At 43.2% G+C, this 16,514-nt stretch overlaps 1 protein-coding gene and 1 long non-coding RNA gene across 6 annotated transcripts in view; both read left to right on the forward strand.

Moving 5' to 3' along the window:
- The first annotated feature begins 557 nt into the window (after window positions 1–557).
- Window positions 558–16,514, forward strand: part of BAZ2A (bromodomain adjacent to zinc finger domain 2A) — a 62,384-nt gene continuing 46,427 nt past the window's right edge. For 2 of the 5 annotated variants that reach the window (XM_087925187.1, XM_087925188.1), the window contains exons 1-3: window positions 903–977; window positions 1,360–1,540; window positions 1,953–2,017. In XM_087925187.1, the coding sequence (XP_087781313.1) occupies window positions 1,500–1,540; window positions 1,953–2,017 (106 nt within the window). In that variant the 5' untranslated portion in view covers window positions 903–977; window positions 1,360–1,499. Of the gene's footprint in view, window positions 978–1,359; window positions 1,541–1,952; window positions 2,018–16,514 lie in introns of all 5 variants that reach the window. The other 3 variants (XM_087925189.1, XM_087925191.1, XM_087925197.1) reach the window with 3 other exon arrangements.
- LOC148127074 (uncharacterized) lies at window positions 10,096–11,750 on the forward strand. The gene is made up of 2 exons (XR_015741454.1): window positions 10,096–11,174; window positions 11,338–11,750. It is a non-coding gene; the product is annotated as an uncharacterized LOC148127074 (long non-coding RNA).

Here is a 16,514-nt window from a genome sequence, read left to right on the forward strand (position 1 = left end):
GCTCCTGCCCAACGAGTTATAAAAGCAGGGTGGGGTCAATGCGTGTCTTACTTAGGGCCCCTCACTGTGAGCTTGGAGTAGCTTGTTGACAAGGTTGTTCAGTCCGACTTGGAGGTCTGCGTAGGGCATTTTCTTTCCGTTCGTGCGATTTCCTCCCCCCCCCCCCGCCTCACTCCGCAAGGCGCAATTAATACTGCCCGATCTAAAGCGTCTTTCCTCCCGCTGGAATAAATCCTCTTGACTGCGGTAGGATTTACTTCTATCCACGGAGATGACCCCGGGTGCGCTCGCAGCCTTCGAGGTTTCCCGGAGAGACAGAGAGGGCGAGAGAGGAAGGGAGGCGGGTGGGACCGGCGGCGTCTTCATCCGAGGTGCTGGAGAAGGGAAACCACTCGCGGCTGTTTGTTCTCTAAGGTGCATTAAAGGTAGCCGGGATAATGTGCGTCCGCCTGCAACCAACCGCGTGACATCTACCCATTAGCGACCCCTTGAAGCACGAAGACGGGTGGTGGTGGTGGTGGTGGTGGGAAATCCCTAGTACTAAGGATCTTTTCTGCCCCCTCTCGACTCGCTCCTTAGCCGGAGGGATCTCCTCGTGTCCCCATTTTCCGGGTACTACAGCGGGAGGCGGGCGGTAACTGGGCTAGGGAACGGGAGCGCCCCGTGTCCCCGTCACCACCCCCCCCCGACCGCGCTTTGCGATCTCCCTCGCCTTTGCCTGCAAGGCTCCTGCACCTTTAAATAATTCATCGTCCTGCCTTCGCCTCTGCCTCCTGCATGGGGCTGGGGAGGAGACAGCAGCAGCAGCAGCCGCCTGGTGACATCAGCGCCAGGGCTTCAACAGCCACCTGCTCCCCGACGGAGACGGAGAGGAAGGAAGAGAGGAAACGGCTGGGAACCCCCGTCGGATCCGCCGCCGCCCTCTAGCCCGGCTTCCCGGACCCCCTCTCTGCCTCCGGAGAGCCTTCCTCCGCCAGGTAAGCGGGTGCGGGACGCGTGGCGCGCGGGGTGGGGAGAGCGTGGCGGGGGGGGGGGGAACCCCAGCCGATCCCACCGAGTGGATCGGATCCGATCCAGGAGGAGCCTGGGAGTCCTGGCTTCACCATCACTTTCCCCCCGCCTTATTCTCCCGTCCTTCATGCCCTGCCTGCGGCAGCTGCTGCCGCCGCTCGCAATCCCCCGGGTCCTAAAGGCAGAGCGATAGCCGGGCGGTTTCTGTTTTCCTGGACATGAGCCGAGACGCCCCCTCCCCCCCCCACTTTCAAGGAGAGGGGTTCAAACGGGGTGGGGGTGAGTGGGTGGGCTCCTTCTCAAGCAAGTTCTCCCCGAGTCTTCGTTTTCCCTCTCTTGCGGTCCAAGCCACTAGACCCCCGCCGCCCTGAAGGAACAGTAAAAATTCCTATTAAATCCGAAGAGAGATCTAAAACGGGAAGGCTGCCGAGCGGCTTAAAGGAAATCCTGGCTTCCAGAGGTCCCCCGAATGAAACGAAGCAACTAGAATGACGTGTTATCGAGTGCTTGGGCTACCTGAGCAATTCTCGTAAGATCCTGAAGTGATCCACTGGGTGCTTTCCTTTTCGGGACTTCCCTTGACCGTGAATCGGCTTTATCCACGGTTGATTAGAAACGGGAAGCGCAGCTCTGTCCTCCGTTCAGAACATGAAGTCGAGAATGTTATTTTAATAGAGCCTCAACAGACCCTTGAAGGCATTTGGGCATCCAGGACACAGAGCACAGGGGTGGGGTTGGTAAATGAATAAAGGAGGATATTGGTAATAACAACCCTTCCGAGCTCTGGGGAGAGACGGGTGGAAAGCTATTCTGGGAGGCTGTGCTCTGTCTCTCCCTGCGTCCAACCTGATCTCTCGGCTGCCTCGAAGGTGAAATTGGGAGGTGGCATCCCTATCCCATAAGGTGAATGAGTTTGCAGAATAAAGGCATTTGCGTTGCAGCTCCTGGATTTTCATAGTCTTCATGAAAAGCACTTTCAGTGGAGCCCAGTTTCACCCTGGAAGAGGTGGGTATGCTAATGAGGCCGTCTTAACTAGCTTCTTCGCCTTCATAGGAAGGGGGGGTGGGGGAAGAGATCCTACTGGAAGAGCCCTTTTCTCATTTCAAGCACCAACAAAAGCCCTCATTCCTGAAGCTTGGTTTGGTTCAGTCCTGGGGGGGGGGCGGTGAGTTACTGCCCCTGCTCTGGAATCTTCTGCTGTTGACCTTGTGTTTTGGTCCCAGGTAAATCCCAGCCTTCCTGAATGGGCCTAGGTGGTTCTTAGCATACTTCCAAACTGATGAGCAAGCTACTACTCATTGACTAGATCAACATACCACATGAAGCCATAATCTGTTGTGTTTGATTGTGTCTTGTCTTTGGTGAATTCACACATCAAGTCTAAAAATCATTCGTGTTTTGGTGAACTGAAATTTATACAGTTAATTGTAACTTGTTAATCAATGTAGACCAATAGGTAACCCACAACCTGTATCTTAATTATGGTTGTGGTCATATAACATACCTGCCCATGGTTAACCTGGTTCCCAGCTTGGCTGGGCTTCAGAAAAGGACTGAACCAATTCATGACAGTCCTGGACCTCAGTGGCAGTGTGTCTCAAGGCCACCTCCTGACAAACTAGTGAGTTTTCTTATTCCGGTTGTCTACCATGAGAACAGATTCCTTGGCAAAGTGTAGCTAAGAACATATGCAGGGCACTGCATATATTCTTTACCAATCTTAAGAATAACTCACATTTCCTGCGTTCATGTGATGCAATGAACTATAAACTGATAACATGGTTTGGGTTTAGCCAGCATGCTGGACTGAAACATGGTTTGCTAGTTTGTGATTTCTGCAAACGGCATGGCTCAAGATATTCAGCTCAAGGCATTAGCTTACCCAAGTCAGAGCAGCAAATCCACAGCTGTTGAGTTTTGGCCCATAAGACAGGAAATCCTACAAGATTCCTCTTTTCCTTAAATAAATGCAATATAAACTGTCCTTGACTTATAACAATTCATGTAGTACCAGTCAAAATTACAACTGCACTTAAAAAGTGGTTTACGACCATTTTTCACACAACTGTTGCATCCCCATGGTCATATGATTAAAAGACACTTGACAACTGACCCATGTCTATGATGACTGCAGTGTCCTGGGGTCATGTGATCCCCTTTTACAACCTTCTGACAAGCATAGTCAATGGGGAAGCAGGTTTTCTGAATAACTGTGTAACTAATTTAACAGCTGCAGTGATTCACTTAACTGTGGCAAGAATGGTCATAAATGGGGCAAAATTCATTTAACTCACTTAGCAACAGAAATCTTGGGCTCAATTGTGGTCTAAAGTCGGGGACTACCTGAAACAACAGAATGATTTCTTTTCCTCTCTATAATCTGCACAGGATGGCCACATACTCCTTCCCTCTCAAATTTTAGGTGTGACCCTGAAAATCACTTTGTGACCTTGGCTTTTGCATTGTCTGTTTTGCATCTATGTAGCGCAAGCACTGTGATTTGAAAAACCAGTGTGGCAGGAAAAAGAGCAACTCTTTCTTCAGGTAACAGCTTTTGATTCAGCGCTTAGAATATTAGTAACAGTGCTTCCTAAACTAGATTACTTGCTCCATAAATTAGGTGTCCCTGTGTGTCTTTGTTCTAGTCTGCTCTTCTGTTGAGAAACCTGATATCCAGTAGACTACAGGATCTTTATAAAGATCCGTGGAATAACAAAACCTCAAGTTTGACAATGAGAAAAGCGAATCTTATATAACTCTCATTCATTTTAATGTAGATTATGCAAAACCAGATAGAGAATAGAAACTGGCACTTTATTTGTGTGATTTTAACATTTCTCATAACTTATTCTGTTTTTTCTACAGATGAGGAGGGATGGCAAATTAACCATAGTGCTGAAAGTCTCTCCCTAACAATTTTTATTCTTTTAGCAAATATTGGCTAGACGTTTTCAACTACATTTTATCAATCATAGCCCTAAAAAGGATCAAAGGACTTCTCAGAGTTGTATTCTATTCCCAAGATCCATGGGAAGTCATGGTTTAAGATGGTTTATTCAATAAACCATGTTTGGATGGGTGAATAGCAAAGCTAAAGAAAAACCAAACAAGCCATTAGCATAGGACAAAACCAGACAAGCAATTAGCATAGGACAAAGTGCAAACATATGGTAGTTCTTATTTATTTAACTTTTTACTGCCTGATTTCCAGGAAGTCTGGGCAGTTCACAAAAAAAAATACAGGTAATTCTTGACATATGACCACAATTGAGTCCAAAATTTACATTGCCAAGTGAGACATTTGTTAAATGAGTTTTGCCCCATTTTTCTACCTTTCTTGCCAGTGAATCACTGCAGTAGTTAAGTTAGTAACACAGTTGAGTAAATCTGGTTTATCCATTGTTTTTGCTTGTCAGAAGGTCAGAAAAGGTTATCACATGCTCCTGGAACACTCCAGTTGTCATAAATGTGAGACAGTTGCCAACTGTCTGAATTTTGATCATGTGACTGTGGGAACACTGCAATGGTCATAAGTTTAAAAAATGGTCATAAGTTACTTTTTCAGTGATGCTGTAACTTTGAATAGTCACTGAATGGACTGTTGTTAAGTTGAGGTCTACCTGTAACTATAAACAATTAATATTTATGTTTTACTCATGCTCTAACAGAATTGCAGCAGAGGAAAAAAAACAGTGCAACAATTCTCTTCTTTGAACCAAAACCTCAATTCTATTATAAAAATGGAATCCATTGGAGTTGGCAGCCAATAAATTTAAATAAATAATGTAAATAAGAACAAAGTTGTATCTTATGGAGTTTATTTTTGTTTGGAATTAGGTATCCTTTTCAAGTACTTAGATTTTGTAAGGCATGTAATACATCCAAATTATGAAAAAAATTGCCCCAAATTAGCCATTTATTTATGCTTAAAGAGGTAAGCCCAATTTTATACCTTCAGAGCTGGGCATGACCTGACCAGAAACGAATTGTAACCAGTCAGCAAATCTACATTGGAAATTATAGTCTGAACTGAGTTTGCTTACTGTGATTGTAACATTTGCAGTTTTGCATTTTTAGGTTTTAAAAAGTATGTCTGATCTGCCTTAGCTTCTGAATGCAAGATGCTAAGTAGAAAGAAGTTGAAAATAGTCAAGCTGATTGTAGTTTGGTTTAAAAAGAAAGAAAATATTATTTGGCAGATTAATCCATTATTCGCATTTTAAACACTGGAAAAGTTGATGTATAAAATGAAGTATGATTTGACTCCCATCAGCTTGGAAGGAATTTGGGTCAAGTATCAGAACAAGTAGAACCAAACCACACTTTGTGGTTAGTTCAAGCCATTATTTGACATGGCATCAGAGCTGAGACAATAAATTAGTTCACATGTTGGGCATACTCATTAGTTTAACCATAGTTTATTAGCCAGCCTAACAAAACACTGTTTTAGGATGCCTAAGCTACATGTAATTTCTCTGGTTTTCAGACTTCAGAACAGCAGTGCAATTCTTGCCTAGGGATTTCTATTATGCCACTCATATACTGTATTATAAAGCACTAATATAAACACGCTAGCTATTCCCTTTCCACTGACTTATGGAAGGACAATTCCTATAGTATTCTAGGATTACTTACCTTAGCCAGTAGATGCAGTGGCTTGGAAAAAGAGAATATGACTGGCTTCACACAAGACCTAAGCCATACTAATAATCACTTGGTGAACCTAGCCTTTGTGATTTTGTTGGTTCTGTAAATCCAGTCAACTGTGCTTCCATCAGAAAACAGTGATAAATCAAACGTTTATGCCATTGCTGGAATTTCTTTGGGAAGCATGTGTTTGACAATTTAGGGTTACACCTGAAGTAATGACATAGTTTACAAATTCGGTAAAGGATTTCTTAGATGGAAGACCCAACAAGTTTCAGGCAATGGAAGATGAAAAAGCAATTTGTTTGAGATGACCACTTAACCCAAATTTGACAGTTCACTGCTCCAAATTCCAAAGCTTTTCTATGCACTCCTTAACAGTTACTTATTAAGTCTCCTTTTGTTGAAAAGGCCTTTTATGAAATCCTAAGGGCAGAGATGGAAAAACGTGGGGTGGATTATACTACCATTAGATAGATGTAGAACTGGTTGAACAGTTCTACCCAATGATTACACATTAGTGGCACTGCATCAGGCTTGAAGGTGTTGAATAGCACATCACAGGGCTCTGTTCTAGCCCTGTGCTGTTCAACATATTTATGTATAAGACTTAGAAGAAAGGCTAGAAAATATGATTATCAGATGTGTGGGTGAGACCAAAATTCGTGGGTAGATTAATACTTTATAGAGGGCTACATCAAGATTCGGGAAGACACTGACAAGCTGGAACAATGGGGAGAAGCCAGCAAGATGAATTTCATCAAGGACAAATGCAAAATCCTTCATTTGGGTAGAAAAATCAGTCATGAATTTAGGGTGGAGGACACTATGTTGAACAGCAGCATGTGTGAAAAGGATCTGGGCATCTTGGTTAATTACAAAATCAATATGAGGTGACAGTGTAACAGAGCTACGGCAAAAAGCAATGCAGTCCTGACTGCATCAATAGAAATAGTGTCGTGTTTGAGAAGTTAAAATTCTTTTCTATTCTTTGCTGTTCTGCACCTAAATACTGTGGACAGTTCTGAGCACCATATTTCAGGAAGAAAATTACCTCTGGTGTAGAAGAAAAAAACTTAGAAGAAATGGTCAGAAGCACTGAGTATGTTTAGTCTGGAGAACAGGGAGACATGATAGCTTCTCCTGAAGGGTTACTATGTAGAAGACAAGGTAAATTTGTTCACTGTTGTTTTAGGAGACAAGACAAATACTGGATTTAAATGACAAGGAACACATAGTCACTGGGAGTTGGCAGCATATAAATGTAATGCATGTATTATTATGTTGATTTCATTTGAACACCAGTAAGAATTTCTTAACAGTGGAGCTGCTCAAATGGAGCAGAACGCTTTGAAAGTGGTAGACATTTTTCTTTCGTTAGAAATGTTTAAACAGGCCGGAAGGACATCTATAGGGATTGCTGCAGAAGTGGATTCTTGCACTAGGCAGGGTTTGCAGTCCTTGAATTACAGCAATTTATTTAGTGACCATTCGAAGATATAACAGCACTGAAAAATGACTTATGGCCGTTTTTTCAGCATTTGGTCACATGATCAAAATTCAGATGCTTGGCAACTGGTTTGTATTTATGCAGTGTCCCAGGGTCATGTGCTCACCTTTAGCAACCATCTGACAAGCAAAGTCAATGGGGAAGCCAGATTCACTTAAGAACAGTAGCAAGAAAGGTCATGAGGCAAAATTCATTTAACGTTCACTGTTTCACTTAGTAGCAATAGCACTTAAGACTTTAGACCCCTCTCTAAGCAGTTTACAGGGTCAGCATATTGCCCCCAACAATTTGGGTCCTCATTTTACCCACCTCGAAACGATGGAAGGCTGAGTCAACCTTGAACCTGGTGGGATTCAAACTGCCAAATTGCAGGCAGCCAGCAGTCAGAAGTAGCCTGCAGTACTGCACTCTAATCACTGTGCCATCGTGGCTCATACATAAATTTTGGGCTTGTGGTCATAAGTCAAGGACTACCTGTATATGGTATCCAAAGTCCTCAGCTTTTTTTTTTACAAGTCCGCAATCATTTTATTCCTTATCTGTTAGTACCTTATCTCACTTTTGAGGAGCTCAAGATGTCAGACCCGGCATGGCCACCTCCAAGTTTTTCCCGTGGCAACAACCCTGTGACGTAGATCGGGCTGAGAGAGTAACAGGCTCAAAGTCATCTAGGCAGCTTTTGTTCCGCACCGGCCACTTGACCATCCCCATACTCTGCAGGCATGAGGCTTCCTGCACCATACTAGTGTGGTTCCATCAAATTAATGTTTCCATTCATCAGTGTAAGGTGCTTTAAGAAAGCTATTCTATCCTTTCTTGCATTAAAAATAAATAAATAAATAACCCAATGCATTCACGGATTCTTACAGATAGGCTGGAATGCAGAGGTCTTTCCAAGGACGAGTCCTCTTTATTTCTGTAAATGTACCGCAGCCCTTCTCAACACAGGGGAATCTGTTAATCTGTTGGAAGCTGGCTGAACCTCTTTCTGGCTGTTATGTAGTCCCCACGTTTTACCTGGTGAACAGCAGTTTGGACTGGGCATGAATTGAATCAGAAGGACAATATAATGCTGAATTCAAGCTCGCCTTTTCTTCCTGCCGGTCTCCCTAGTGAGGATAATTACCAGACCGCCTCACTCGGGGCGGGAAAGGCTTCTGTGCCAGTCAGTTCCCTGAGCGTGACTCACACGCTGGAAGAGAGAGAACAGGGTGGTTTGGGCTAAAAGCCCTGAGAAGGAAGGAAGGAAGGAAGGCGGGAGGGAAGGAGTGCCAGGCCCGGGGAGGGCGGGGGGGGAGAGAGAGCGCGAGCGCCCACCCGCTTCTGCCGCTACTTTGTTGGGTGGAAAAGAAAACCTTTGGCGGCTGCAAACTGGGCAAAGCTTTGGGGTTGGGGGAGGAGAAGAGGGACTCTCAAAACCTAAACCATCTGCCTCCTCTCGCTTTCACCAGCCTGCACCTTGCAGCAGCGTCGTGCAGCACACGCAGCCTCTAATGGCCTCTGGGTTTGTTTTCTTGTTTGTGGGTGGGGTGTCGACAGATCTTGGGAGCGACAAACGAAATGGAGCGGGCGAGTGGGGGGAGGGAGGGAGGAAGGAAGGAGGAGATAAGAGGGATTGGGGAGTTTCCCAGCTGCTCACAGCACCAATCCCAGCCCCGTTCTCTTGGGGACAGCCATTGACCGCCCCTCCCCGCCCCCCCAACCCGAGAAGCTGCTGCGTGCTTTTTTTCCCTGTGTTGTCTGGCCGCGCTCACCCCGTGGAAAGTGAACGCCTGCGGCCCGCCCCGGTGTTTGATTCTCCACCTCCCCCCCCCCCACCCGCCCCGTGTGACTCGAAGTTGCTTCTCGGTCCTCTCCCGAGCACCTCCCTTCTCGCGCCGCCCGCCGGCAGCTCGAGCCTTGTAAGGGAGGCGAGGTAGGAAATCGCCTCGCCACCGCTGGGCGTCCCTCAGAGAAGGGCATTTGGGTTGCGGCTGCGGAGCGGGTGAAGGACGCGCCGGAGGCTGCTGGCCAAGCGCCCTTCTCGGAAGAAGTTTCCCTGCCCTCCTCCCGAAGTACAAACTCCGGAGTCCATCCCAGAATGCTTATCTTTGGCATCCCTTTTGACCGCTTTGTTTTCGCTCGTGACGCAGCGAGTTCATTTCAGTTTGCAATCGGGGTGCCTTCCAGGCAGTTTTCCCTGGTCTGCTTAAATGAAGACTAAACTACTCCCGGCTTCCTCACGCAAAGAAGGATAAATTCTAGAAGTAGCGGGTTTTCCCCCCGCCTCCTTCGCAAACAAAATGCCTTCAAACACAGCGAGCCAGATGATTAGCAATGTATTCCTTTTCTGAGTCTTTGGCTTTAAAAGAAATGACCTGCTAATGAATACTTCATGTTTAAAGCACTCCATGTACGTGCTTTTAGTAATCCTTGTTCTCTAGGGAGTTCAAGTATGACTGTCCCCGTTTTGATAAGAAGACTGAGGCTTAGAAAACCAGGGCTTGTCAGCTTACCTCAGCTGGTCAACGGTGGGAAGGCCTGAAATGGGGCCCAAACTGAACAACCGACTTCTCAGCTCATAGGAGGAACTTCAGCTTGAGGTTCTGCAACGGGATCCTTGCAGAACCTAGCTGGCTGGTTCCTACAGATATCCAGGTCACTGTTTCCAATAGATCTAGCTTGAGATTCATTTTCCTCAGCTTGGGATCTCTCAGACAGAAGAAAGGTCTTTTTTTCTGAAGTATGTAAAAAAAGAAAGAATACATTTGATGGTTCAGCATCCAGAAGAACCTTCCCATGTCTTGCCCAATCACTATGATGTCCCACAGTCTTACTTTATTCAACCTTTGCTGATCCTTCTGAGATTCTTTGATAGGACAGACTATTGCTGGTGAATAGATTTATAGGATACTCCTGTCTAGAGGCAGACTCATCCATTGGCAGGGGTTTCTGTTTGTGCAGATCTTTGGGATTCCAAAGATCTTTGTTTTTCAACTTGATTCATACTTTCTCTCTCTCTCACACACACACACAAACACACATCACACTCCTACTTAACACAATAGGTCCTTTCATAGAATTACACTGCAGATTCATGCTGTTACTCAGTCTCTATGGTTGCCACAGTGCAGCTACCCTGAATGTTCATGCAGCAGATGTGTGGGCATCCGCAAAGGAAGGTCTATATGCAGAAACCTCTATATGTTTGGAATGTACAAAAAGCCTACAGTTGTGTAAGGTACAGGGACATATGATCAATGCTGCTTTTTCCTTTCTAACGTTTAATGAATTTGCAAATGGTACTGTTACTCCCAACTGCTCAAGTGTTGGGTTTTAAACAAGTTTAAGCCGATAGCAATGTCATGCCATGATCCACCATACACAGCTTGAGCCCCCCGCTTTTGTTTTCTTCCTTTCTGCTATCTAAAGTAAAGGCAGAATCTGAAAACCCTTACATTTTCTACACAGGGACCCTATCACTGCAATATTTTATCTGACTAAAAATAATTGCAGTGAACTTGATGGTGTTACAGGAGAGAGACGTGCACAAAAGCTAAGTTTAGAGTTCTTAGACACAGATCTTTGAGGCCAGAGTGATAAATGAAGGAAGCAGAGTAAAAGCACCCTGGGGGAGATATTCACCATGTATTATTTCACTTCAAATTTGTCATTCTTGAATCTTGGTTTTCACTTAAAAAAGCACAGATGATGTATATTTCATAATCAAGCTATAATGTAGGTGAGAATAAGATTGTATGCATATATTCACTCATTCAGTTTGTACCTTTTTTCTGTTCAGACGAGTACAGCAATTGACAAGTTTGCCAAAATGCAAAAGATTCATTAATATTAAAAGGTTAAGTGGTACTGTAACACTAAACCAATTAACAGATTGATTAAAAAGTGCATCTTCGGAAATTTTCCAAATACAGAAAGAGGGTCCAGACAAAACTCCTTGAATGTACATTCTGCATCCTTGAAGTAATGGTAAAGAAAGCCTCATCCCTTGTGTGTTATAGACAAGTCTATGACAGCAAAAGCATCTTCAAAAGGCCTCTCTTGCAGATCCTTATATATGTAGACAGATTTGAAAAGGGAATGGCAGTCCTTCAGATAGTTGCCCTAATCATTTTCAAGGGTTAAAAGTTTGATAGAAAAACCTTAATTTATCATCTGGCAAACAGAGTAGATATTTCTATACTGACATCATATGATCTTTGTACCTTGTATCTTTTAGCAGCATTGTTGCACTCTGCAACTTCAAGACACTTTCAAGGATAGATCCACATATGATGCATATTGCAATAATTAAGGCAGAATATTAGCAAAGTATGGACTAGATCTGACAGGATCTGACATTCCCAAAATTTACTAAGGAGCTTATTTATCTGAGTAAGAATTTGAATTCAGATCCAACTTTACCAAAACACACATTGTTAACTCAGTTTATATTAAGTTTGTATGAGAGTTTATAACACACTATAAGTGTACTACACAAGGGGGCGCTAAGGGACAGTAGTTTGTTGTGAAGCAATTATTTCCTTACTTGATTGCATTATTTCTGGATAGTTCCTAGGCAGATTTCCTGAACTTGAGGGGGGGAAAACCTTGAGATAGAATTCAGTTTCTGTAAAGACCAAGTATTTTTCCAAGGAAAAGGGCTGGCAGATGAGAACTCATTTTACTTCTATCTAAACATGTGGCTGTCTTTATATTTCCTTGTCAGACAGCCTCTCAGGTCCATTATATTCCCCACCCTATGCTTGAATGCACAGAAAGATTCCTGCAACACACTATAACCTACTTTTGCTTCCAGCAAACAGGGCAGGGAAAACCTCCCTTTCACTCCCTGAGTTTTGAGAGCTTGCAGCTCTTGGTTAATGGGTTTGTCTAATGCACTGCTGCAGAGAGTCTGGCTCAGAAAATGCTGGACAAACTGGAAAATAGCTGCAAGCAGGTTTGGCTGCAGGTTGAAAGATGAGCCACCAAGCTTTCATCATAGATTACAATATCCTGATGGAACAGAAGTAGTCAGATTCTGGTTTAGGCTAGCATTCCTAAACTTATTGTTTGTCTTTGTTTTCCAGTCTGCAAAGTCATTGGAACTCTGTGTAATTAGATATTGTGTACTGGCCTGGTCCATGTCTTTCATAAGTGAACAATACTGTGTTTTTGAGAAGCCTAATTCCTGTACTGTAAATGAAACTTCATTTGTACTCGTCCATTAAGCATAAGAATTTAGGAAGCATAAGAATTTAGGGAATATATGTGTTAAAATGCTTTTAATGGAATTGATCAAGTATTATTTCAAACATAAAAGCTGAAGGATACACAGCATTGTCTCAAAATCTATATACCTAATATTTGTATGCAGGCTTCTTTTCCCATAGCAATGAATTTCTTCAGTCACCCTGTATATAGGAGAAGCCTAAGGAAGGCTTGTTGGAAAATGATGGGGCTTCATACAACATTTTTATACAGTATTTTGGGGAAAACATGTAAGGTAATATCTTGATTGGAACAGCTATTTCTTTCATATTATCCAGAGGTATATCCCACAGCTTGACAAGTATTCTCACTGCAGTTCTAAGCATGCAAGCTTCAAGCCATTTATTTTGCAAAAGCATAAGTATTGCCAATAGTTTTTACCAGTGCTTTATGATCCTAACAGCTTTGATAGTTACAATATAATTTAGCAATTATACTCTTCCATGTTTTGTGGAATATAAAATGTATGTGTAATGGGTATTATTAGGATATAAAAGCCGGGAGTAGTGGTTGTATTATTCAAGGTGGCCAGCCTGCCTGCCTTCTTGATATCATTTTTTTAAATACAGACCTGATATAAACTATAATGATATGAAGGATATCTCAGCTTTTTATGGCAGAGATGGCTTCCATGATAATGCAAAGCAGGCAGGTTCTTTGTGATGTAAAAGGTACTTTGGGCCATAAAGGGTTGAAATAAGCTTTAAGGTTTTTAAAAGCACTGTTTTAAAGGGAGATAGCGGAGTCAATACAAACATGCTGTGAGAGGGAGCATTTAATGCTGCTTGGCCCTGATGTATTCTCCTCTGCTGACTTACTTGAGAGTAATGCTTCATGTCCCTTTATTTCCCCTACTGCAGAGTATAGCTAAATCGTTATCAGTGGTTAATTAATAAGTGGCTTTCAGCATACGAGGTGGGAGGCTGAGCTGAGGGATGATAAGAATAATGAGTTGTTTTGCTGCGTCTGGCTGACTCAACCAGCTGGATTCAGCACAGAATGGAGGGAACTGGGAAATGAGGAAGATGCGTTCTGCTTCATTTCTGCCGATCCATTTGGATCTAGGTCCCACTCCCTATAGATCAGTCTTTTCCCATTACAGTCTCCAGGTAGGATGCAAGCATGTGTGCTTCTTCTGTTCTTCCCTTTGCTAGCAGGATTTTTACATTTGTGTTTTCCCTGTGTCCTCCAGCTGCCCTCTGATTCCTTCCTCCGCCCTCTGGTTCAGTTTTTTCCTGCAGCCACAAGAGATGTATTTTGTGGGCATTGTTGGCCTCAGCTTCTGTATCTCAGAAAAGGAGGGGGTGGGTGAGTTGTTGCAGTTCCAGTCTCCTCACATCACAAGCAGCTAGGAAAGCTGAACTTAGCAGTGGACATCTGCCCGGGGAAGCTGCTGCTCTTATAGTCCAACTACACTACACCACCTCCTGTTGTGTGGGCTTCTCAAAACTTCTGTATAGTCCTGTCCTAAGCAATCTTGTTCCCTGCCCCCTCACACAAGTTTGTGAATGGTTTTAATGCTATGGACGAGTATGCGATAAAGTAAACTATATATTCCTAAAACAGGGATTTTGCGCTCTGTAAGGAGAATTTAATTCTTTCATTTGGTTTTGGTTTTTTTAAAGATGGGGAATTTGTGTGGATGAGAAAATCCAGATAACTGTAAGGGTCTGAAAGAATAAGGGTCTGCAAGAAATGTGTTTTAGATCTCCCCGCACCATGTTTCCCTGAAAATAAGACCTGGTCTTATTTTGTTTTGCCATTTAAAAAAAGCACCATGTCTTATTTTGGGGGGATGCCTAATTATTGACTTACCTTGCAGCGGCTGTACCAACAAGCCCAGCAAGAGCCCACTGCCAGCCCACTTCTTCTGTGGCTGCTTGCTGCCACTTGCGCATGTTGCCCCCGGCCTCCATTTTGCTGTCAAGAGGCCTTCATGAAAGGCCTCTGCAGCTGAGAAACAGGTTCCAGATTGACGTGTGCATTGCCCCTGGCCTCCATTTCACCCCCTGATGCCTTCTGGAAAACCCTCTGCAGCCAATAAGAGAGCTTTAGATCGATAAAGGAAGGTGTTGGGGTGTGCGACACCTGGAAAATAGGACAGCTCCAATTTTTACCTGGGCATGGTCTTCACTAGGGCTTATTTGGGGGGGGGGGGCTTATATTGGATGCATGTGTAAAAATAAAGCTAGGACACACTTTCGGGGTAGGTCATATTTTTGGGGAAACATGGTATTAGTGGGAGAAAAATGCAAATGGTTGTTAGCTACATTTTTTCCATTTTATCATTACAAAGGTATTACTAGTATTAATAGGGAGAAGTGCATCAGGAAGAAATAGTTAGATTGCACAGGTGAAGTACAGCAATTTCATGAGCCCTTCTCAGAGGGGATCCATCCCATAATTCCCCTGCATATCAGCTAGGCATGACCAAGTTAGTTCAACACATCTGAAAAGTACCAGGTTTAGGGATGCTTTCTTGCATTAATAAAATAACCTAGACAGAGGGACCATAATTACACACAAGGCCTGATTGATCTTTTGTAGGAATTGTCATTATAAATCCATGATAAAAGGATGCCAGAAAATTGTTACCAGTCAAAGTAGAAAAGTTGTTGGTGACTTTGTGTTAACAGAGTTGCATTTAGTCATAAAAACACAACAGAGCTCTATCTTTACTACAGCAGTAGGTAACCTGCTGTTCACTTCATTTTGGACTTTAGCTCCCTTTTGCCGAAATCTATGTGACCAATTGTAAAATGTTGTGGGAGTTGTCGTACAGTATTAAACATCTGAAGGGCACAAGATTGCTTACTCTAGCTTTATTGGAACCAACAAAATTGCCACATTTCTCTGTATGATTGTGACACTTCAACTCATCCAAAAATAGCTATTGCCCTCCTTTGCTGTTTTTGAATTGGCTGCTCAGGCACCAACAAAGCTACCTATACCTTCCATACATCCAGACAATTCTTTTTAGAGATTTCCCTCTTAATAATGCTATGAAGGAGAGCCAGTTCTGTGTAATGGTTAAAGACATGGGACTAAAATACATGGGACTAAAATACATTAATTCTAGCCTTGCCCTAGCTTAGCCATGAAGCTAGCTGATAACTTTGCCCTAGCCACTCTTTCTCAGTGCTATAAAAAAGACAGTGACAAACCACTTTGGAAAGTGTTGTCAAGAAGACTGCATGGACTTGTTCAAGTGGTTGCCTGAGTCAAGATTGATTCAAAGGTGCGCAAATACATACACACAAACACATACAGCTAAAAAGATTCCTCATTTGCTATATAGTTAACATGAAATATGCTGCTACGTGAACCAGTGAGGGCCAGTCACTTTCAAAGGAAATTCAGAATGATAAAAAAAAGATTGAAATGCGTAGTTTTGAAGACGGGGAATCTTATAATGTGTGGATTGCCCTAAAAACAATAGCTAGATACTGTTGCTAGAATAGGAGGACACTGGGTTCAATCCAGATATACTCCTATATTATCACAGTAGATTTACAAAAACTCAAACCAAATTTTGGAATATAACCAAATTCCACTGCCATTTAAATAACAGAACTGGCCATCTACAGGTTTACAGCAGTGACTACTTAAAACTGCTGGCTTTCTATCCCTTTGCCCAGCAGATCAACTTTGGGCGTTCCCAGGTCTCCCCAGGTTTGCATTATTAGTATAGAAACAAAGCCTGGTAACATTGGCAGGACAGTTTCACAAATTCCCACCCTAGTTAAGAAGACAGAAGTATACAATTTTGTTTCTTTTATGGCACCTAGAGAGAGCTGTTACTGCAGCTGGGAATATTCCATTATTCTTAAACTGAAGAAGATGCACAAGACCAATCAGTGCTTATGATGAGTGGGTAGTTGTCTAATACGTTTACCACCCCTTATATTCTTTATAGATTAGGAATGGTCACACCAGAGATTTGCTATTGAGTTTAAATCCTCATGTTAACAGCTCTCTCTCTCAGGACGCTTGTTCCCCAGAACCACCAATTTGTATATCGTTATATATACCCATACTCTTCCTCCTGTTCTTCCTGTTACTACAGTTCAGTCCTCTGACAATAAATAAACACAA

This window comes from Pseudonaja textilis, chromosome 2 (assembly GCF_049901715.1).
Source record: "Pseudonaja textilis isolate UNSWEBS1 chromosome 2, rPseTex1.2, whole genome shotgun sequence".
In the NCBI taxonomy this organism is placed as follows: Eukaryota; Metazoa; Chordata; class Lepidosauria; order Squamata; family Elapidae; genus Pseudonaja; species Pseudonaja textilis.